This window comes from Tachyglossus aculeatus, chromosome 17 (genome assembly GCF_015852505.1).
Source record: "Tachyglossus aculeatus isolate mTacAcu1 chromosome 17, mTacAcu1.pri, whole genome shotgun sequence".
Classification (NCBI taxonomy): domain Eukaryota; kingdom Metazoa; phylum Chordata; class Mammalia; order Monotremata; family Tachyglossidae; genus Tachyglossus; species Tachyglossus aculeatus.
Genome location: NC_052082.1, coordinates 57,710,601 through 57,733,799, shown reverse-complemented (window position 1 = coordinate 57,733,799; position 23,199 = coordinate 57,710,601). Strand labels below are relative to the sequence as shown.

Here is a 23,199-nt window from a genome sequence, read left to right as displayed (position 1 = left end):
GGACGGAAAGAAGTCGTGTGGAGTTTTCCGTCACACTGGCTCACGGAGAAGCTTTAATCTCAGTCAGTCAGTGGTACTTACTGAGTGCTTACTGTGTGCAGAGCACTGTACTAAGCGCTTGGGAGAGAGTGGTATTTGTTCAGTGCCTATTATGTGCCAAGCACATGTACTAAGCGCTGTGGTGGATACGAGCAAATTGAGTTGGACACAGTCCCAGTCCCACGCGGGGCTCATTCATTCATTCATTCATTCATTCAATCGTATTTATTGAGCGCTTACTGGGTGCAGAGCACTGTACTAAGCGCTTGGGAAGTACAAATTGGCATCATATAGAGACAGTCCCTACCCAACAGTGGGCTCACAGTCTCAATCCCCATTTTATAGATGAGGCAGGTAACTGAAGCCCAGAGAAGTGAAGTGACTTACCCAGGGCCACCCAGCAGACAGGTGACAGATCCAGATCCCCATCCCCCCACCTTACCTCCTTCCCCTCCCCACAGCACCTGTATATATGGACATATGTTTGTATGCATTTATTACTCTATTTATTTATTTCTTTTATTAGTACATATTTATTTATTTTATTTTGTTAATGTTTTATTTTGTTGTCTGTCTCCCCCTTCTAGACTGTGAGCCCACTGTTGGGTAGGGACCGTCTCTATATGTTGCCAACCTATACTTCCCAAGCGCTTAGTCCAGTGCCCTGCACACAGTAAGCGCTCAATAAATACGATTGAATGAATAAATGAATCCGGGATTAGAGCCCAGGTCCTTCTGAATCCCAGGCCTGTGCGCTATCCGTTCTGCCATGCTGCTTCTTTCATCCATTCATTCCTTCAATCGTATTTATTGAGCGCTTTCTGTGTGCAGAGCACTGTACTAAGCGCTTGGGAAGTCCAAGTTGGCAGCAGATAGAGCCGGTCCCTACCCAACAACGGGCTCACGTCTAGAAGGGGGAGACAGATGACAAAACAAAACATGTGGACGGGTGTCTTTAAAACACGTTAAAACAGGTTCTTTAAAACACGGGTGGTAGACACGATCCCTACCATCAATCAATCAATGGTGTTTGTTGAGCGTGGCTCAGTGGCAGGAGCCTGGGCTTTGGAGTCGGAGGTCATGGGTTCAAATCCTGGCTCCACCATTTGTCAGCTGAGTGACTTTGGGCAAGTCGCTTCACTTCTCTGGGCCTCAGTTCCCTCATCTGGAAAATGGGGGTGAAAGCTGTGAGCCCCCCATGGGACAACCTGATCACCTCGTAACCTCCCCAGCGCTTAGAACAGTGCTTTGCACATAGTAAGCGCTTAATAAATGCCATCATCATTATTATTATTATTATTATTATTAAATCCCGGCTCTACCACTTGTCAGCTGTGTGACTTTGGGCAAGTCGCCTCTCTTCTCTGGGCCACAGTTCCCTCATCTGTAAAATGGGGATGAAGACTGTGAGCCCCATGTGGGACAAGCTTGATCACCTTGTCTCCCCCACCCCCAGCGCTTAGAACAGTGCTTGGCACATAGTGAGTGCTTAACAAATACCGACATCATTATTATTATTCTGAGTGCTTGGGAGAGGACAGTACAACAGAGTTAGCGCACACGTTCCCTGCCCATAAGGAGCTTACGGTCCATGGGGAGTTTATAATCCATCATCATCATCAACCGTATTTATTGAGCGCTTACTGTGTGCAGAGCACTGTATTAAGCGCTTGGTAAGTACAAGTTGGCAACATATAGAGACAGTCCCTACCCAACAGTGGGCTCAGAGCCGGATTCCGTGCCCATCAAATGACTTCAGCTGTTGGTGACCTGTGGCCCGGCTAATAATAATAATAATAATAATAATAATAATAATAATGGCATTTGTTAAGCGCTTACTATGTGCAAAGCACTGTTCTAAGCGCTGGGTGGATACGAGGTGATCAGGTTGTCCCACATGGGGCTCCCAGTCTTAATCCCCATTTTACAGATGAGGGAACTGAGGCCCAGAGAAGTGAAGTGACTTGCCCAAAGTCACACAGCAGACAAGTGGCAGAGCCGAGATCACCTCGTATCCCCCCCAGCGCTTAGAACAGTGCTTTGCACATAGTAAGCACTTAACAAATGCCATCATCATCATCATCACTTAGTACAGTGCCCGGCATACAGTAAGCGCTTAACAAATACCCTAATTAATAAATACCATACTCTTCCAAGAACTTAGAACAGTGCTTTGCACATAGTAAGCGCTTAACAAATGCCATCATCATCACTTAGTAATAATAATAATAATGGCATTTTTTATTAAGTGCTTACTATGTGCCAAGCACTGTTCTGAACGCTGGGGAGGTTACAAGGAGATCAGATTGTCCCACGGGGGCTCCCAGTCTTACTCCCCATTTTCCAGATGAGGGAACTGAGGCCCAGAGAAGTGAAGCGACTTGCCCAAAGTCACCCAGCTGACAAGTGGCAGAGCCGGGATTTGAACCCATGAACTCTGACTCCAAAGCCCGGGCTCTTTCCACTGACCCACGCTGCTTCTCCACTTAGTACAGTGCCCGGCACACAGTAAGCACTTAACAGACACCCGAATTAATAAATACCATAATCAATTACTCTTCCAAGAACTTAGCCTGGCTCAGTGGAAAGAGCACGGGCTCTGGAGTCAGAGGGCATAGGTTCAAATCCCGGCTCCGCCAATTGCCAGCTGTGTGACTTTGGGCAAGTCACTTCACTTCTCTGGGCCTCAGTTCCCTCATCTGGAAAATGGGGATGAAGACTGTGAGCCCCCCGTGGGACAACCTGATCACCTTGTAACCTCCCCAGCGCTTAGAACGGTGCTTTGCACATAGTAAGCGCTTAACAGACACCCTAATTAATAAATACCATAATCAATTACTCTTCCAAGAACTTAGCGTGGCTCCGTGGAAAGAGCACGGGCTCTGGAGTCAGAGGTCATAGGTTCAAATCCCGGCTCCGCCAATTGCCAGCTGTGTGACTTTGGGCAAGTCACTTCACTTCTCTGGGCCTCAGTTCCCTCATCTGTCAAATGGGGATGAAGACTGTGAGCCCACGTGGGCCAACCTGATCACCTTGTAACCTCCCCAGCGCTTTGAACAGTGCTTTGCACATAGTAAGCGCTTAACAGACACCCTAATTAATAAATACCATAATCAATTACTCTTCCAAGAACTTAGCCTGGCTCAGTGGAAAGAGCACGGGCTCTGGAGTCCGAGGTCATAGGTTCAAATCCCGGCTCCGCCAATTGCCAGCTGTGTGACTTTGGGCAAGTCACTTCACTTCTCTGGGCCTCAGTTCCCTCATCTGTCAAATGGGGATGAAGACTGTGAGCCCACGTGGGACAACCTGATCACCTTGTAACCTCCCCAGCGCTTTGAACAGTGCTTTGCACGTAGCAAGCGCTTAATAAATGCCATTATTATTATTTAGTACAGAGCTGTGCACACAGTAATCGTTCAGTAGATAGGGTTGACTGATTGATTGATGTCAGGAGGCGGTGAGGATGCCCGTTTATTCTCTTTCCGCCTCGGGTGGTGGGTTGCAGGGGATGGCGATGACCATTAACATCAAGCTTCCCGAGTTCCTGGGAAGGCACGCTTGATAAACCGAGGTCGCGACGCGCTCGTCCGTTCCTCCTCGGCCTCCCCGAGTCAGGTGCGCGATGGCCGCCGGCCTCCAAGGGGCCGTGGGGATTGACCATTAAACGATTAAGCGCCCGGCGAGGGTGGCAACGCCGCGGACGGGCTCAACGGTCACGGGGGAGGAGCACGTGCCGGCACGTCGGACGGGGAGCCGGGCGGCCCGGCGGAGGCCGAGGTCCGAGGGCGGCCGCTCCCGGGAGAGGGCTCGGCCCCGCGTGGCGCCGAGGCGGCGTTGGAAGTCGTCAAGAGGCGGAGAGCCGGGATGCCCGAGACCAGCGTGCCGGTTGGGGTTTGGCAGGGGCCAGCAGCCATTGTTTCCCGTTCCAGCCCCAACACGCCACAGCCATTATGTTGTCAGGGGGTAATTAGCTGTTCCTTTAATACCAGTAATAAAAATTAAGCCCAACAGGTACTCCAGCAACGCCTTCTACAGCTCCCCAAACAAAATCCAAATGCTCGAGGCGTGCGGCGGACGTTTTAAGGCGCGAAGGGGTTTCAGCGGCCCCTGTGTTCTCTGCTGTCTGACCGGTTAGGCCGCCCCACGCCGAGCCGTGATGGAGCGCAGAGAGAAATACATGACGGTCCGGTGTCCCGGGGCATAATTGTGAATTTGCGCCGACAGAAATAATGGTCTGGGTAGGGGGCCGGAGAGCGTTGCGGATTCGATGTGAGATCCAGCCCCCGTTGGCTTCCGAACTCCGTGGGCCACTGCGGTCCTTGCCAGCCCGAGGATGGGGAGCCGGTGTCTGTTAGGAGATGGGTGAGGTGTCCAATCAATCAATCAATCAGTCGTATTTATTGAGCGCTTACTATGTGCAGAGCACTGTACTAAGCGCTTGGGAAGTACAAATTGGCAATACATAGAGACAGTCCCTACCCAACAGTGGGCTCACAGTCTAAAAGGGGGAGACAGAGAACAAAACCAAACATACCAACAAAATAAAATAAATAGGATAGAAATGTACAAGCAAAATAAATAAATAGAGTAGTAAATATGTATTATGTGTAATATGTGTCCAGTGGGGAGGGATTTTTGGGTGGCAGCCAGGGTTGTCCTGAGAGAGACAACCTCCCCAGCAGCCGGGCGGGGGCCGGTGGCAGCTGTCCGAGCCGGTGAGAGAAGAGCGGGTATTTCCCACCTCACCCGGTTGCCCCCGTAACTCGGAGCTGCTCCGTCCCTGAGGGCCGACAGCCGGGCTCTGTGTTTCCGGGAACGCGGGGTGGTCCGCAAAATCATCAGTCATCATCAGTCGTATTTATTGAGCGCTTACTGTGTGCAGAGCACTGTACTAAGCGCTTGGGAAGTACAAGTTGGCAACATATAGAGACAGTCCCTACCCAACAGTGGGCTCACAGTCTAAAAGGGGGAGACAGAGAACAAAACCAAGCATACTAACAAAATAAAATAAATAGAATAGCTATGTACAAGTAAAATAAATAAATAAATAGAGTAATAAATATGTACAAACAAATATACATCATCATCATCATCAATCGTATTTATTGAGCGCTTACTATGTGCAGAGCACTGTACTAAGCGCTTGGGAAGTACAAATTGGCAACATATAGAGACAGTCCCTACCCAACAGTGGGCTCACAGTCTAAAAGGGGGAGACAGAGAACAAAACCAAACATACTAACAAAATAAAATAAATAGAATAGATATGTACAAATAAAATAAATAAATAAATAAATAGAGTAAAAAAAATATGTACAAACATATATACATATATATACAGGTGCTGTGGGGAAGGGAAGGAGGTAAGATGGGGGGGATGGAGAGGGGGACGAGGGGGAGAGGAAGGAAGGGGCTCAGTCTGGGAAGGCCTCCTGGAGGAGGTGAGCTCTCAGCAGGGCCTTGAAGGGAGGAAGAGAGCTAGCTTGGCGGATGGGCAGAGGGAGGGCATTCCGGACCCACGGGATGACGTGGGCCGGGGGTCGATGGCGGGACAGGCGAGAACGAGGTACGGCAAAATGAAGGGCTGCAGCCCGTGGACTCGGATGTGCTCTCTCCAGTATCCTGGGAGAATCCGCCCAGCCGGGCCTTCCGTGTGCCATCCCTAGATGTGCCCCACGGTTGGCACTGGCACCAAACGCCCGCCTCAGGGCCGGTGAGATCCCTCCCCAAGGCCCTGGCCTTCCCCATCGAGGAAGGGGCCCTCTGGCCCCCACGGCAGAAAGGCCTGGCCGTCCCGCCTGTGACCAACAGGAAAATGGGGACTTGATCCCGGAGTGCTTTTAAAGCACCTCCAACCGGGACCAAAGCTGTGGGAAGAGCAGAGATTTAGATTCACCATGTCTGTCCCTGTATTGGATAATAATAATAATAATAATGGCATTTATTAAGCGCTTACTATGTGGAGAGCACTATTGTAAGCGCTGGGGAGGTTACAAGGTGATCAGGTTGTCCCATGGGGGCTCTTAATCCCCATTTTACAGTTGAGGTAACTGAGGCACAGAGAAGTTAAGTGACTTGCACAAAGTCACACAGCTGACAGTTGGTGGAGCCGGGATTTGAACCCATGACCTCTGACTCCAAAACCCGTGCTCTTTTCCACTGAGCCACGCTGCTTCTCAGTGATGCTCCCTGGCACTTAGTACAAGCGCTCTGGACGCAGAGAGCGACCGTCGATGGATGAGCGTGGAATTGCCCAGGGCTGGTTTCCACTTAGGAGTCGGTTTTCGGGCCCGTGGTCTGATGGGAGGAGGTGGGCAAGATTCCCATCAGCAGGGAGCGGGCTGTGAGCAGGCCGGAATCCTTGGATCCATTCATTCATTCATTCATTCAATCGTGTTTATTGAGCGCTTACTATGTGCAAAGCACCGTTCTAAGCGCTGGGGGGATGCGAGGTGATCAGGTTGTCCCACGTGGGGCTCACAGTCTTCATCCCCCTTTTACAGATGAGGTCACTGAGGCTCAGAGAAGTGAAGTGACTTGCCCAAGGTCCCACAGCAGACATGTGGCGGAGCCGGGATTCGAACCCATGGCCTCTGACTCCAAAGCCACTGAGCCACGCCGCTTCTCTGTGCCATCCACTCACCAAGCGGGGAAAGCCACGCTGCCAGTCGGCGGGCACAGTTTCTGGTGCCTGCAGGTCTCTCTGTGTTGCCGACTTGGACTTCCCAAGCGCGGAGTCCAGTGCTCTGCACACAGTAAGCGCTCAATAAATACGATGGAATGAATGAATGAATGGACCCTGGTAGCGGGGCTTCCGGGACGGCTCCATCGCCCCCACCTCCTCCAGACGTTTCCCCCTTCCCGGCTCCTTTCCCCAGCTCCAGACCGCCAGCGGAGGTCACGTTCTGTGCCGCTGATTCGGTTTAGCTCGGATCGCTGGGAGGGCAAAGTCCGTCCGGTTAGCGTTTCTCATTAACGGCGCCGAGCTGGGATGGAGAACGCACGGCTTGGCCGCCTCCATCATCATCAATCGTATTTATTGAGCGCTTACTATGTGCAGAGCACTGTATTAAGCGCTTGGGAAGTACAAATTGGCAACATAACTTGGCAACATGCTCCACCGGGCATCCCTCCCCCCACCGCCGGGGTTCTGGTCCCTCTCGTTCCCCGGGAGCTTGGTGACATCCATTCCCGAGTTTTTCCCCGTTGTTCCAAACCACGGCACTCCCTGTGCCCCGCGAGTCTGGTCCCTCCTTGACACCGCGGCAAAGAACGAAGATCCTGCCGTGCTACTCACCCACTGGCACCGTGAGGAGCAGCGTGGCTCAGTGGAAAGAGCCCGGGCTTTGGAGTCAGAGGTCGCGGGTTCAAATCCCGGCCCCGCCACTTGTCAGCTGGGTGACTTTGGGCAAGAACAGTGCCCCAGCTCTTAGTACAGTGCTTTGCACATAGTCAGCGCTTAACAAATGCCATCATTATTCATTATTATTAAATCACTTAACTTCTCTGGGCCTCAGTTACCTCATCTGTCAAATGGGGATGAAGACTGTGAGCCCCCCGTGGGACAACCTGCTCACCTTGAAACCTCCCCAGCGCTTAGAACAGTGCTTTGCACATAGTAAGCGCTTAACAAATGCCATCATTATTCATTATTATTAAGTCACTTAACTTCTCTGGGCCTCAGTTACCTCATCTGTCAAATGGGGATGAAGACTGCGAGCCCCCCGTGGGACAACCTGCTCACCTTGAAACCTCCCCAGCGCTTAGAACAGTGCTTTGCACATAGCGCTTAACAAATGCCATCATTATTCATTATTATTAAATCACTTAACTTCTCTGGGCCTCAGTTACCTCATCTGTCAAATGGGGATGAAGACTGTGAGCCCCCCGTGGGACAACCTGCTCACCTTGCAACCTCCCCAGCGCTTAGAACAGTGCTTTGCACATAGTCAGCGCTTAACAAATGCCATCATTATTCATTATTATTAAATCACTTAACTTCTCTGGGCCTCAGTTCCCTCATCTGTCAAGTGGGGATTCAGACTGTGAGCCCCCCGTGGGACAACCTGATCACCTTGTAACTTCCCCAGCGCTTAGAACAGTGCTTTGCACATAGCGCTTAATAAATGCCATTATTATTATTAGTATTAGTTCTGAGCACCTCGTGGATGCGATCAACCATGTTTATTGAGCACTCACTGCGTGCAGAGCACTGTACTGAGCACTTGGGAGAGTACAACAAACAGTTGGTAGACATGTTCCCTGTCCTCAAGGAGCTTTCAGTCTAGAGGGGGAGACAGACATTAAAATAAATTACAGATATCCCGGCTCTGCCAGTTGTCAGCTGTGTGACTTTGGGCAAGTCACTTCACTTCTCTGGGCCTCAGTTACCTCATCTGGAAAATGGGAGGAAGCGCTTGGGAAGTCCAAGTTGGCAACATCTAGAGACAGTCCCTACCCAACAGCGGGCTCACAGGCTAGAAGGGGGAGACAGACGACAAAACAAAACATATTAACAAAATAAAATGAATAGTAAGTATGTGCAAGTAAAGTAGAGTAATAAATCTGTACATACATATATCCAGGTGCTGTGGGGAGGGGAAGGAGGTAAGGCGGGGGGGGGGAGGGGGAGAGGAAGGAGGGGGCTCAGTCTGGGAAAGACCACCATAGCCAGGTCCGGGTGTCCCCCTGCCTTGCGGTTGCTTCCCCTATCCCCCTCCTCGGGAGCCCCTCCAGGGAGCCGGAAACAATTCCCAACGTGGTGAGAAAGGCTCCGGGTTGATGTCTCTTTCTCTCCCCTTCTCCCCCTCTCCCTGTCTTCCCCTTCCCCCTTTTTCCCCTTCTCCTGTCTTCCTCTCTCCCCACCTTCTCCTCTCCTTTCCCTCTCTCCCATCTTCCCCCTCTCCCTGTCTACCCCTTTCCCCCTTTTTCCCCCTCTCCTGTCTTCCTCTCTCCCCACCTTCTCCTCTCCTTTCCCTCTCTCCCATCTTCCCCCTCTCCCTGTCTCCCCTTCCCCCTTTTTCCCTCTCTCCCATCTTTCCCCTCTCCCTGTCTACCCCTTTCCCCCTTTTCCGCCCTCCTGTCTTCCTCTCTCCCCACCTTCTCCTCTCCTTTCCCTCTCTCCCATCTTCCCCCTCTCCCTGTCTCCCCCTTTCCCCCTTTTTCCCCCTCTCCTGTCTTCCTCTCTCCCCACCTTCTCCTCTCCTTTCCCTCTCTCCCATCTTCCCCCTCTCCCTGTCTCCCCCTTTCCCCCTTTTTCCCTCTCTCCCATCTTCCCCCTCTCCCTGTCTACCCCTTTCCCCCTTTTTCCCCCCTCCTGTCTTCCTCTCTCCCCACCGTCTCCTCTCCTTTCCCTCCCTCCCATCTTCCCCCTCTCCCTGTCTACCCCTTTCCCCCTTTTTCCCCCCTCCTGTCTTCCTCTCTCCCCACCGTCTCCTCTCCTTTCCCTCCCTCCCATCTTCCCCCTCTCCCTGTCTACCCCTTTCCCCCTTTTTCCCCCCTCCTGTCTTCCTCTCTCCCCACCGTCTCCTCTCCTTTCCCTCCCTCCCATCTTCCCCCTCTCCCTGTCTCCCCCATTCCCCCTTTTTCCCCCCTCCTGTCTTCCTCTCGCCCCACCTTCTCCTCTCCTTTCTCTCTCTCCCATCTTCCCCTTTCCCCTTCTTCCGCTCTCCTTCTCCCTCTTTCTCCCTCCCCGCCTCTCATCTTCCCCCCCATCCCGCCCTCCCTCTCCCCCTTCCCCACCACCGGTCTGTGCAGATCCGGTCCCAGCCCTGGATCTCGGACAGCAACTGCAGCTCAAGGTTCAGCGCATGCACGATATTGAGACCGAGAACCAGAAACTTAGGGAAACTCTCGAGGAATACAACAAGGAGTTTGCAGAGGTGAAGAATCAAGGTAGGTTGGGACGTGGCCCTCTCTCCCTGCCCTCCTTCCCCGGCCCTGAGTCGTCCATTGCCTTCCACAAGCCGTAGAGACTGGCCCTAATTACATTCCGGGCAGCCAGGGCGGGGCCGGCACCCGGACAACTCGAAAGAAAGATAATAACAGCATGTGCAGGAAGCCGCTTTGATATTCGGAAGGGAAAGTTCTCATCCACCCCGGAAGCTCAGGGTGGTTTTACTGCCACCAGACGATCTTGACGATCTTCCCCGTATCGTCACGCGATAGGATCCGCCTCCCCACCCCGCGGCGAGGTCCCGCCGGAGATCAAAGGGCCTCACCCGTCCGACCGTGACGGCCGTCACGTCTGCACCGGGGCTCCGGTCACGTGCTGGTACAGGGCGGTCTCCCCGTTGGCCATTGCCCGTTGGCACTGCTCACGGGGCGCAAGGGTTCATTCATTCATTCATTCAATCGTATTTATTGAGCGCTTACTGTGTGCAGAGCACTGGACTAAGCGCTTGGGAAGTACAAGTTGGCAACATTTAGAGACGGTCCCTACCCAACAGCGGACTCACAGTCTAGAAGGGGGTTTCCTTCAGGCGAGGGCCCATCCAGGAGGACAGAGCCGCCCATTTCCGGGAGCGCCTGAGAGGTTTTCCGACCGGTCAGAGAAGGACCTGGACTGTGATCCCATCTCCACCACTGGTCTCTTGTGTGACGTTGGGCAAGCCACTTCTCTTTTCCAGGCCTCAGTTACCTCATCTGTAAAATGAGGTTGAAGACCGTGAACCCCACGTGGGACACGGACTGTGTCCATCCCAATTAGCTTGTATCTACCCCAGCGCTTCGTACGGTGCTCGGCACGTAGTAAGCACCTAACAGACGCCTTGTAAAAGCGGGGAGTCTCTGGGCTCATGAATCTGGGGCACACCCCACCCAACGGGAGCCATTTGAAGATAGCGCCTTCAAAGAGCCTCATCCTCCAGGCTGGCAGCCCAGTCAGTCATGTTTATTGAACGCTTACTGTGCTATTCAGTTGAGGAAACCGAGGCCCAGAGAATTGAAGTGACGTGCCCAAGATCACCCTACAGGCATCTAGTGGAGCCGAGATTAGAACCCAGCTCCTCTAGCTCCCGGGCCCCAAGCTCTTTCCACCGGGCGACGCGGCTCCTCTGCTTAGACGTTTCCACCTTCCCTTCCTCCCGGTCATTGTTCAGAGGCCAGTCGGGTCGGAGATGGATGTGGTGGGTCCTGGAGGTCTCTGCTTAAGCCACGGTGGTTATCATCAAGCGCTTAGTACAGAGCTCTGCACACAGTAAGCGTTCAATAAATACGATTGAACGAATTGGGGAGGAATCGGAGCGAAGGCAAACCTTTTTAAATCAGCCATCCATTATGGAAAAGCCACTGGGTTCGGGGCTGTCTTAGCAGCCTAAACGTTTCCATCGGCAGATGTTTCTCAAACCAGGTTTTGCTTCAATCCCTGTAACTGAAATACTCGTTGCCTCTTGAACCGTGAAGGGGCCCTAATGGTCCGCACACATTTCTGCTCCTTTTTTCCAAAAAAGCGGTGTGTCCGGGGTGAAAACAGTTAGGCCTAAAGGCCCGAGCATTTTGGGGGGACAGCTGAGACTCTCCCAAATCAACCGTTCGGGAGGCATTTTCACTCGCCCATCGTATTTGGCTGGATGGGGTCGGGGCTAGAGACCCATTTCCGGAAAGCTCCCGGGTTCGTAATGCCCGGTCAGCTCCCCTTTCTCCTCCCTCAGTCAGGATTGACCATTTATTATCCTCCCATCGTGCTTGGAACGCCAGCAGGATGAGCCCAAACGGTTGCATTTCTCACAGCCGATCGTGCCGTCGCTTTCACAGCCAACGGCCGTCGGCGGAGCTTCTTCGAGCAGGGGCCTTTTACCGCTAACCTACTTCGGGGGACAAGTCTTGGCTGCAGCCCAGCCCTGCCGGCGATTAGCCGACCTGAATCGTGTTCCCAATCCTCTGAGGCCCCGCGACGCTCCCCCTCCACCCCCCCACCTCCATTAATGAGGTTTTTTTCCGTGGGAAGGCAGGCAAGGATGCAACCTGATTCTGATTTGGGGCCTGTGTCCCAGGGATGGGGTCATGGGGTCGACCTGCTCTCTCCTCCAGAGGGACCACCCCAAGTAGCCTCCGCTGACGGCCCCCCAAAATCGCGGTCTTTGTCCGGCACTTAGTACACCCCAGGCGCTGTACCCAGAGCTGGAGTCGATGCAAGATCGTCAGGTTGCACACAATCGCCGCCCCACCCGGGGCTCACGGCGTATCCCCATTTTACAGACGAGGAAACCAAGAAGCCAAGTGATTTGCCAAGCGGCGGAGCCAGGATTAGAGTCCAGGCACCACACCCCGGGCCCACTGGTGGGGCGGTTTGTCCCCATGTTCCAAGCAGGCCGACGACGGCAGTGACTTAGAGATGCCCGGCACCTAGTCCGGTGCTCCTACCAAATCAGACAGGTCCTTCACTGGGCCACTGGTCCAGGTGGGATGGTAGCCATTCCCTGAGAGAAGAGTGCCTCAGAGAGCGGTCTGGGCATCTCCTGGGCTGTGCCGCGGCTCAGTCCCGCCAACGCTCGGAAGGGAACGGGACCCGGGGGGAGGCCCAGAGCTGCGCCGGAGTGGCATTCATCTCCGCCCGGCAAGGGGCCGATCTTCGGCTCACCGATGAAGACGGTAGCATGTTCTCCCCGTCAGTTTAGTTTCTTCCTCCTGTCGGGTTACAGAAACCCCAGCTCGGCTTCCCAGAAAAACCCATTGATCCTTCTCCACCTCAGCGTTTACAGTTCAATTTAACATTTAGGGAGCGAAAGGGCTCCGCCGGGACTCGTTGCCATTGATTTTGTGTCAGGGCTGAGGAGCTGAAGTTGAAGGCCCGGCGACCCGGCCGGGTGACCGAGCCTCGGGCCGGAGGGGCACCCGGGGCCACCCGTCTCCTCCTCTCGGCTTCTCTCCCCTTCTGCAGAGGTTACGATAAAAGCACTTAAAGAGAAGATCCGAGACTATGAACAGACGCTGAAGAGCCAAGCCGAGAACATAGCTCTCGAAAAGGAACAGAAGTTACAAAATGACTTTGCAGAGAAAGAGAGGTGAGGAAGGGGAGGGCTGGGGGGAGAGAGAGAAAGAAAGAGTGTGTGTGTGAAGGGGTGAAGTTGTGAGCAGGAGGCCAGGTTTGGAGGGAAAAGGGAAATGAGAGAGAAGGGCAGAGAGAAGAAAAATCCTATTTTTCTATTCCGTTTTCATTCATTCATTCAATCGTATTCATCGAGCGTGTACGGTGTGCAGAGCACTGTACTAAGCGCTTGGGAAGTGCAAGTTGGCAACATGACCCTGTTCCTAAGTGACCCCCCTGCCCTTTCCCCACCTCAGTGACCCAGTAAGCACAGAAATCAGGCTAGGATCCCCCAAATCCTCTCTTCCCCTGCATCCTGACCCCAAGCAGCCACTGCGGAAGAGTTTCCGACCAGGGAGCAAAACCAGGTGGCAGATGCAGGGCAGGGGCCAACTTCCTCTTGGTCACCGTGACCACCCCCCGGGGGGACCCCAACCTTTCCCCTTAGCCTTGGGGTCACTTGGGCACTGGCCTCGGCGATGAGGCTCGTAGCACTCGGGACGGGCAGCTTTGCAGAGGAGGCCCAGAGCTGTGCCAGAATGGCATTCATCTCCGCCCGGCCAATTATTATTGTGACGATTATCACCGTCGCCGGCAGCCAAGCCTCTGCCCAGCCGACGCGGCCTCAGCGAGCGGCGCTCACGCCAAATCTTGACGCTCCCTTCGGCCCCAAGGTGTGAGCCAGTCTCACCCCCCTGGACAAAGGCTCGGGAAGCTGAGAGGCTCCTGGTTTTATTTTTACCTCAGCTAATGGGCGCCGTTCCGCACCCGGATGGGAAACGGTGAGGGAGTTGTGCCCTTCGAGGAACCCGAGTTCCTGTTCCTTTTCCTGTTTGTATATATTTATTACTCTATTTATTTATTTATTTATTTTACTTGCACATATCTATTCTATTTTATTTTGTTGGTATGGTTTTGTTCTCTTTCTCCCCCTTTTAGACTGTGAGCCCACTGTTGGGTAGGGACTGTCTCTATATGTTGCCAACTTGTGCTTCCCAAGCGCTTAGTACAGTGCTTTGCACACAGTAAGTGCTCAATAAATACAATTGATTGATTGATTGATTGATTTTCCGGGATTTTTGTCTTTCCCACACAACTAGTCGAAAGAATGATAATGATGGTATTTGTTAAGCACTTACTGTGTGCAAAGCACTGTTCTAAGCGCTGCAGAGGTTACAAGGTGATCAGGTTGTCCCACGGGGGGCTCACAGTCTTAATCCCCGTTTTCCAGGTGAGGTAACTGAGGCACAGAGAAGTTAAGTGACTTGCCCAAAGTCACACAGCTGACAATTGGCGGAGCCGGGATTTGAACCCGTGACCTCTGATTCCAAAGCCCGGGCTCTTTCCACTGAGCCACGCTGCTTCTCACATGGAGACGGCCTTAAAACTGAGCCGGTGAACTGTGGGACTGCTGGACTTTCATTCATTCAGTCAGTCAGTCGTATTTATTGAGCGCTTACCGTGTGCAGAGCACAAGCACTTGGGAAGTACAAGTCGGCAAAGCAACAAGTCGACTTCACTTGCGATGGATGTTGAAGAGAAGGGGCCTTAATTCATTATTAGTACCAATAATAATAATAATAATAATCACTGTGATCATGGTATTTGTTAAGCACTTACAGTGTGCCAAGCACTGTCCTGCGCATTGGGATAGGTCCAAGATCATCAAATTGGGGTTCACGGTTGTAAGGAGGAAAGACTGCAGGGATCGAAACACCATTTGACCAAGGAAACTGAGGCCCAGAAAAGTCAAGTGACTCGCCCAAGGTCACATAACAGAGAAGCAGGGTGGCTCAGTGGAAAGAGCCTGGGCTTTGGAGTCAAATCCCAGCTCCGCCAAAGCCAAAGACACTTCACTTCTCTGGGCCTCAGTTCCCTCATCTGTCAAATGGGGATTAAAACTGTGAGCCCCCCGTGGGACAACCTGATCACCTTGTAACCTCCCCAGCGCTTAGAACAGTGCTTTGAACATAGTAAGCGCTTAACAAATACCATCATCATTATTATTATTATAACAGAGAAGTGAAGCAGCATGGCCCGGTGGATAGAATACGGGCCTGGGAATCAGAAGGACCTGGGTTCTAATCCCTGCTCTACCACTTGTCTGCTGTGTGACCTTGGGCAAGTCACTTGACTTCTCTGGGCCTCAGTCACCTCATCTGTAAAACGGGGGTTAAGACTGCAAGCCTCATGCGGGACGGTGTCTGCCTCCATCCTGATTAGCTTGTTTCTACCCCAGTGCTTACTACAGTGTCCTTGGCATGTGGTAAGCACTTAATATATGCCATTAAAAAAAAAAAAGCGGCAGAGCCGGATTAGAACCCAGTTCCTCTGACTCCCAAGCCTGTGCTCTTTCCATTCGGCCACGCTGCTTCTCACTTCTGGGCTGATTCTAAGCTATCCTCCGTGATTTCTCCGAGCTGTCTCACTGGGTCCCCGTTACTGACTACCCAGTTGCCGCTGGCCGGTCCTTTTATCGGCGAAATTCATCCCGCTCTGGACAACGAGATTTCCAAGTGGTTTTCTTCTGTTTCCTCGTAGAAAGTTGCAAGAGACTCAGATGTCTACCGCCTCAAAGCTGGAAGAAGCTGAGCATAAAGTGCAGACTCTGCAAACAGGTTGGGCTCCTTCGGGCTCTCCTCTCCGTCAGCCAGACGGGCACGGGGTGGGCACGAGGGTGGAGAGGGTTACGGTGCCTCGCCCCGCCTGCCATTCACCTTTTAGCTAAAGGCGACCCCGGAACGGGCACCGGGGACTACCCGCTGGCCCCGATCCCTCCAGATCCACAGCAGAGATGGATGGCATCGCCTCGGGGCCTGCCGTGTGCCAAGCGCTGGCAGAGACGCTTGGAAGAGTTAGCAGATGTGATCTCTGCCCTCAAGGAGCTTAGAGTCTACTGCGTGCAGCGCACCATACCGAGTACTTGGGAGCGCACACCAGAGGAGACGTAACCCCAGTCTGGTGACCGTTTTACCCAGGATCTCTGCACCCCTGGCCAAAGCCCGGCTCCCTGCCGGACGGGAAGAAAGAGAGCCGCCCGGTTGGGGGGTCATAATAACAATAGTAATAATAATTGTGGTATTTGTTAAGCACTTACAATGGGCCAGGCACCGTACTAAGCGCCGGGGAGAAATACAAGCAGATGGGGTTGGACACAACCCCGTCCCACATCGAGCTCACAGTCTTAATCCCCATTTTACAGAGGAGGGAAGGGAAGTGATTTGTCCTAGGTCACCCAGCGGACAAGTGGTGGAGCCAGGATTAGAATCTGGGTTTTTGTGACTCCCGTGTCTGTGCTCTATTCACTAATAAATAATAATCAATCAATCAATCAATCAATCATATTTATTGAGCACTTACTGTGTGCAGAGCACTAGACTAAGCGCTTGGGAAGTACAAGTAGGCAGCAGTCCCTGCCCAACAGTGGGCTCACAGTCTAGAAGGGGGAGGCAGAGAACAAAACCAAACATATTAACAAAGTAAAATAAATAGAATAGATATGTACAAGTAATAATAATGATGGCATTTGTTAAGTGCTTACTATGTGCAAAGCACTGTTCTAAGCGCTGGGGGAGATACAAGGTGATCAGGTTGTCCCACGTGGGGCTCACGGTCTTAATCCCCATTTTACAGATGAGGGAACTGAGGCTCAGAGAAGTGAAGTGACTTGCCCAAAGTCACACAGCTGACAAGTGGCGGAGCCGGGATTTACTAGGCCACACTGCTTCTAGTAGAAGGACTACCGGAGGATTGGCAGGGCAGGCCAGCCTCCAGCGTGAAGCCCCTGGAGTATTCATTCATTCATTCATTCAGTCGTATTTATTGAGCACTTACTGTGTGCGGAGCACTGTACTAAACACTTGGGAAGTACAATCTCCAGCCCCTCAGGTCTGAAGGGGCCCCACTGGGCCCCAACTGTCGAGCCTAGGGCCCTTGGGGTCGCCGACGAGTGTTGGGTTGGGCTGAACCACAGCCCCCCGGGGTGCCGGGCCACCCTCGGCCCCCGCCCCATCCTCCCAGCTCAAGCAAACCAGAACTAACGGAGATTAATGTTTCACTCGAAGGAACCGAGCTCTTGTAGCTCCCAGGGAGCCAGAGCCCTGCAGAAACCGCGGGCCTCGCGGTGGGAAGGAAACCCCCCAAAAAGGTTTTCTAAAGCGTCTCGGGGAGCCCCCGTTCCAGACGGAGCGGCGAGAGTGAGCCGGGCCGTGGGTCCGGAGGGATTAAGCGCCGGCGAGGCTGGATGGGCGATCCCGTCGGTAAAGCCTCCGTCTTTTCTGCCTTTCAGCCCTGGAAAAAACTCGAACAGAACTATTTGACCTGAAAACCAAATACGATGAAGAAGCTACTGCCAAGTAAGTCTGCACCTTCGCCCCCTCTTCCCTTCGCGCGCTGGTCCGCTCGTTGGCCACGCCGGTCCCGGCTTCACCCGCGTCCCGCTTTCGCTGTCTGCTCCTACGCCCGGCTCCCTCCTACTGCCACGGTTGCTCGTCTGGGCCGTTTGGCGGGGGCAGAAGAAGTTTGGGTCAGAGGGGGACAGGGAGAGACACACTCGCATGCACTTTGTGCCACCTGAGGGTCGCGGGGGGTGAAAATACCTGACCTGCCCAGCTCTACATTGGCCATTAGAGTCCCCGCCCACACGCGCGTTCCAGTGCTCCGAGCCCCAGCGGCAGACCTCACGGAGGCGGAGGAGGCTGCCTCCTCCCCTTTGCGCGCATTGTTCCCCTAGATGACCCTTCCCCGATTGCCCTCAGCCCTCTGGAGATGCCCCAGTCCCTTCTCGGGCCCCACCACCCAGCCCTCAGGACCAGTCCCAGCCAGTGAAGGCCAGGCATCATCATCAATCGTATTTATTGAGTGCTTACTGTGTGCAGAGCACTGTACTAAGCTCTTGGGAAGTACAAATTGGCAACATATAGAGACAGTCCCTACCGAGCGGAAGCCCTCGGACAGGCCGGAGCCAGCTAGGGCTCCGGCCTCGGAGTTCCTGGAATGGGTCCGCGGCGGACTTGCGGCCCCCTCCAGCCCTCCGGACGCCAGTGGATCAGCCTGGGGCTGCTCCCTGGGCTGTGGGAACCCATCCCCTCCGTATCGAGACGCTCGACCCCATCGCGGGCCCCGGCTTATTCCACCGTGGTGGTCCGGGGGGCCAGACCACCCTCGCTGGCATTGGGCTCGCGGACGGTCCGGTTGTGAGCAGCCGCTACAGGGCCCGGGCGTTGGCCAGGAACACCACTGGCGGGCAGACCATCCACCCCGGAGGCCTACGGTCCAGCCCAGCCCCCGGGCCCGAGGTAGAGCCCACACCTGGGCGGTGGGCAGCGGAGCCGACGGCGAGCGAGGCCCGCCGCGCGTCCGCCGGGGTGGCGGGCGCTCGTTGTGACGTGACGGCAGCAGTGAAGTTTTCCATGCGGAGGCTTGAAGTGAAATGTAATTAGCCTTTATGCGCTGAACAAGGACCCATTGATGAGTACAGCTGGTCTTTGTTTGGTCCTGTCATTGCGAGTGGGAGGTAGAAGTGTTCTTCTTCATGTTTATTAATGCGGATTCCTCAGACAAATGGCAAAGCACAGTTTAATATTTGTTGGAACCTAGGGGGGTTTGCCAAAACAGTTGTTGTGGAAGAGGATTGAGGCCCTTTAGATCTTCCGCAGGGCTGGGTTAAATCAGCAAGCTACAGCCCCTCAATTTCCAATCGAAAGGGGGACCCCATCCCGCCCCAGTTGCGGCCCTCCATAGCAGAGCGCCCTAATAATAATAGTTATCATTATGATATTTGTTAAGCACTTACTATGTGCCAGGCAGCATCCTAAGCACCGGGGTGGATACCAGCAAATCGAGTTGAACACAATCCCTGTCCCGTGTGTGGCTCACAGTCTCAATCCCCATTTTGTGGATGAGGTTACTGAGGCACAGAGAGGTCAAGTGTCTTGCAGACAGGTGGCGGAGCCAGGATTAGAACCCATGACCTTCTGATTCCACAGGCCCATGCTCTCCTCACTATGCCATGCTGCCACTCAACACCATCAACCGGGGCTTCTAACCTCTGCAGGCGCTAGACTGTGAACCCACTGTTGGGTAGGGACTGTCTTTATATGTTGCTAACTTGTACTTCCCAAGCGCTTAGTACAGTGCTCTGCATACAGTAAGCGCTCAATAAATACGATTGATTGATTGATTGATTGATTGACCCCGTGGGGGGCCTCCCTGGACTCAGTTTCCCGCCTCTCCTCCCAGTTCTGAAAAATACGTTGGCCACTGGGACAGTTGGTCCACGGTTAGACAAGCAGACGGCCGGCCGGACAGCTAGATAACGCCTCACGACACAAGTGAGTGTTTATTGAGCACTTAGTACAGTGCTCTGCACATAGTAAGCACTCAATAAATACGATTGATGATGAAGTGTCGATGGACGGCCTAGCCTGGGTTTGCCCCGCGGCCTGCGTCGGGCCACACAGTGTAACGTAGTGTCCAGTCCTCCCACCCGCCCCCCCAGCCGAGATGGGTGCGTCTCCCCTTTGTAGCATCATGTGTCCAGCCGTCTCGCATATTCGGAAATGACGGCAAAGCTCCCTTGTGGGCCGAAAAGGCCAACGCAGAATCCACAGTCCCAGCCACAGCAAACGCCACAAGAATTGTTGTGTTGTCGTGCTTAACGATTGCAGCGCCCGGCACTGTTTTCTCCTTGGCCTCTTGGCCTCCCCGATAGCGTGACGAAAGGATTTCTCTGAGGCTGTTTCAGGGGCTAGAGTGGGACGGGGAGCCCAGGTGCCAGGGTCCCTCGAGGGCTTGTATTTATGTCTGCCACGTGAACGAGCTGGGCGGGGGGACGGGGAAAAAGCATCCGGAAACAGGGCTGACGGGGTGGGGAGGGTGAGCCGGCCTAACTGCCCCCCATCCCTTCCAGGGAAAGCCTTTCAGGACCAGAGCGTTTCCTCCCGGCCTTTCTCCCGACCCTCCTGGCCATCAGAGTAGTAGAGGGCAAGAGGGCCTAGTGGCTTGAACCGGGGCCTGGACCTGGGTTCTAATTCCGGCTCCTCTTTGTGTCTTGGACAGGTGACCTTGGTCAAGTCATTTCACTTGTCTGGGCCTCAGTTACCGCATCTGTAAAATAAGGATTAAGACTGAGTCCAATCTGATGAGCCCAGCACTTAGTAATAATAATAATAATGGTATCTGTTAAGCGCTTATTGTGTGCAAAGCACTGTTTTAAGCACTGGGGAGGTTAGAAGGTGATCAGGTTGTCCCACGGGGGGCTCACAGTTTTAATCCCCATTTTACAGATAACAGGCACAGAGAAATGAAGTGACTTGCCCAAAGTCACACAGCTGAGAGTTGGTAAAGCCGGGATTTGAACCTAGTACAAATTAGTACACGGTGCGTGGCCCTTAGTGAGCGCTTAGCAAATACCATTAAAAAAAAGAGCGAGCAAAAATATCCGCTGCCTGTACTGTACTGTACCAGTTCGGGCTGGGTTTCTCTCCCTCCTCCCTTCCCCCCTTTTTTCCTCTGAACTCTCGTAATTTTCCATGAGACACTCGAGGCCGGCCCCGGCTAGGAGGTGGAAGCCCAGGCCCCGTCCTCCTCCCCACCACATCATCTCATCCGTATTTTGATGGATGGACGGTCCCCCGGCCGCTTCTCGGAAGGGACGCGTGAAAGGCCCTGCCTCGAGACCCGAGGCCCGGCCCGGCCCGTTTGCTCTACCTTTAAGGATCTGAAGTTCCCCATTTCCTGTCCTCCTGATGAGTCACCAACTGCCAGTCCACGTTTCTGTAATTATTATCCTAGTTAAAATGATTTCCCTAAAAATAGCAGAGAGGCAGCCTTCCACGGGGGCTGGGCGGGTGCGGGCCGAATAAAGAGCTCACTGTCTACAAGCTGACCCGCAGTGAAGTCAGGCTGCAGAAGGAGAGCGGCCGGTGTTTTCTTTCCGTCCAGATCTTATCTACCGAGGGACTCGGCCACACATCTCGACTCCGCCCCTCGCCTTGAGCCCCTGAACTCATTCTCCCAGACCGGAGTCAATCGGTCGTATTTATGGAGTGCTTTCTATGTGCGGAGCACCGTACTAAGTGGTTGGGAGAGTACTATGTAACAGCATAGAGAAGCAGCGTGGCTCAGCGGAAGGAGCCCGGGCTTTGGAGTCAGAGGTCATGGGTTCAAATCCCGGCTCCGCCAACTGTCAGCTGTGTGACTTTGGGCAAGCTGGGCCTCGGTGACCTCATCTGGAAAATGGGGGTGAAGACTGTGAGCCCCAAATGGGACGACCTGATCACCTTGTAACCTCCCCAGCGCTTAGCACAGTGCTTTGCACGTAGTAAGCGCTTAATAAATGCCATTATTATCATAATAGCCCACAACGAGCTTACAGTCTGGAGGGGGAGACACGGACATTGATATAGGTAAATCGATTACAGATATGGATGTAAGTGCTGGGAGGCTGGGAGGCGGGGATTAATAAAGGGAGTGAGTCAGGGCGATGAGGAAGGGAGTGGGAGAAGAGGAAAGGAGGGCTGAGTCAGGGAGACCTCTTGGAGGAGATGGGCCTTCAGTAAGTCATTGTGTGGGGGATGTATTTGTCCTTTAAGCTCTGTCAGAGGCTTCCTATGCCTGACCAGAGCCAGCCAGGCTCATTCTTAATAATAATGAAGGTATTTGTTAAGTGCTTGCTGTGTGCCAGGCACTGTATTAAGCGCCGGGGTGGATACAAGCAAGTCGGGCTGTACACAGTCCCTGTCCCACATGGGGCTCTCCGTCTCAATCCCCATTTTACAGGTGAGGTAACTGAGGCACAGAGAAGCAAAGTGGCTTGCCCAAGGCCACCCAGCAGACAAGTGGCAGAGTCGGGATTAGAACCCATGGCCTTCTGCTTCTCAGGCCCGTGCTCTAGCTACTACACCGAGGCTGGGGGGCGGGAGGGAGTCTTCCTGACCAGAGCCGGCCTGTGAGCTCGCTCACCCCGTCTGGAGCAAGACTCAGCCCCTTGACTTATTCTCCCTGACCAAAGGTGGCCAAACCCACCAAGGCTCAGCCCTTTGGCTCACGACCCCCAGCAAGAGCTGGCCAGGCCCTCAGAGGCTCAACCCCTTGGAGGCTCAAGGGTCCCGAGCCGGGACGGCATTCGCCCAGGACCAGACTCTCCGGTGGCGGTCTCTTCCCCCATCCACCCGGGCTTCCCTCCGCGATCCTCGACCCCCAACAGGCCCAGGCCTGTAGACTGGTCTCCCCACCCCCTTCGAGCCCCCCCGTGGCTCTGTTCTGGCCACAAGGCCTTCTAGGGGGGTCACCTGGGGATCCAGAAGGAAAGATGTTGTAAAGGAAGCCTCCGGCTACCAAACCGGGCCCTGGCCACGAGCAGTGGAAACAGCAGGCACGGTCGGCGAACCCGTTCCAAACCTAGCATCTTTCAAGGCAGGCCCGATCCATCGCCTCGGCACCGGGGGATCTGGGACACGCTGGGTTTGGCCGGGAAAAGCTCCCCGTGACAAACTTTTGCTGGCGGAAGTTTCCCCTCCACTTCGGCCGTTCAGGGAATCTTTCATTCCCCAGCGTAGATAGCGCAGGCCGACTGACGCGCTCAGAGCGAACGGGCGGGGAGGCTGAGGTGGCAGGCGAGGTGGTGGTGGTGGCTGGCTTTGAGGAGCAGGGATTGGGACTCCAGATTCCTCAGGCAGAGTCCCGAGCCCCAGCTGGAATTTAGTAACTAGGGCGTCACGGTCTTCTGCCCCCGGGAATCAGCGCGGACCTTCCTTTCACGGGCAGCCGATTTCCGCCGTGCTGTCCCGTGCGGGGGCCGGAACGTGAAGAACCTTCTGGGGCTTCTAGATCGTCAACTTCTCGAGGGCAGGGATCGCGTCTCCCAAATGCTACTACAGCGTTTGATGCACGGGAAGTCCCCATTTAATCAAATAGCACTGATTGCTACATTTAATGGAGCCCCTGGGAGAGAGGAGAAGGGCCAGTGCAAGGGAGCTGCGGAAGTTTGACTTCCTTTGCCTGGGGTGGAGCAGCGGGACCTCTCCCCCTCGTCCCCCTCTCCATCGCCCCATCTTACCTCCTTCCCTTCCCCACAGCACCTGTTTATATGTTTGTACATATTTATTACTCTATTTATTTTACTTGTACAT

At 53.9% G+C, this 23,199-nt stretch overlaps 1 protein-coding gene across 1 annotated transcript in view; it reads left to right on the top strand.

The window, feature by feature from the left end:
- The window catches only part of CUX1 (cut like homeobox 1), a 301,376-nt gene that overhangs the window by 183,240 nt on the left and 94,937 nt on the right, over window positions 1-23,199 (top strand). The window contains 4 exon segments of the mRNA XM_038759292.1: window positions 9,796-9,933; window positions 12,920-13,043; window positions 15,608-15,684; window positions 17,355-17,421. Coding sequence (XP_038615220.1) covers window positions 9,796-9,933; window positions 12,920-13,043; window positions 15,608-15,684; window positions 17,355-17,421 — 406 coding nt within the window.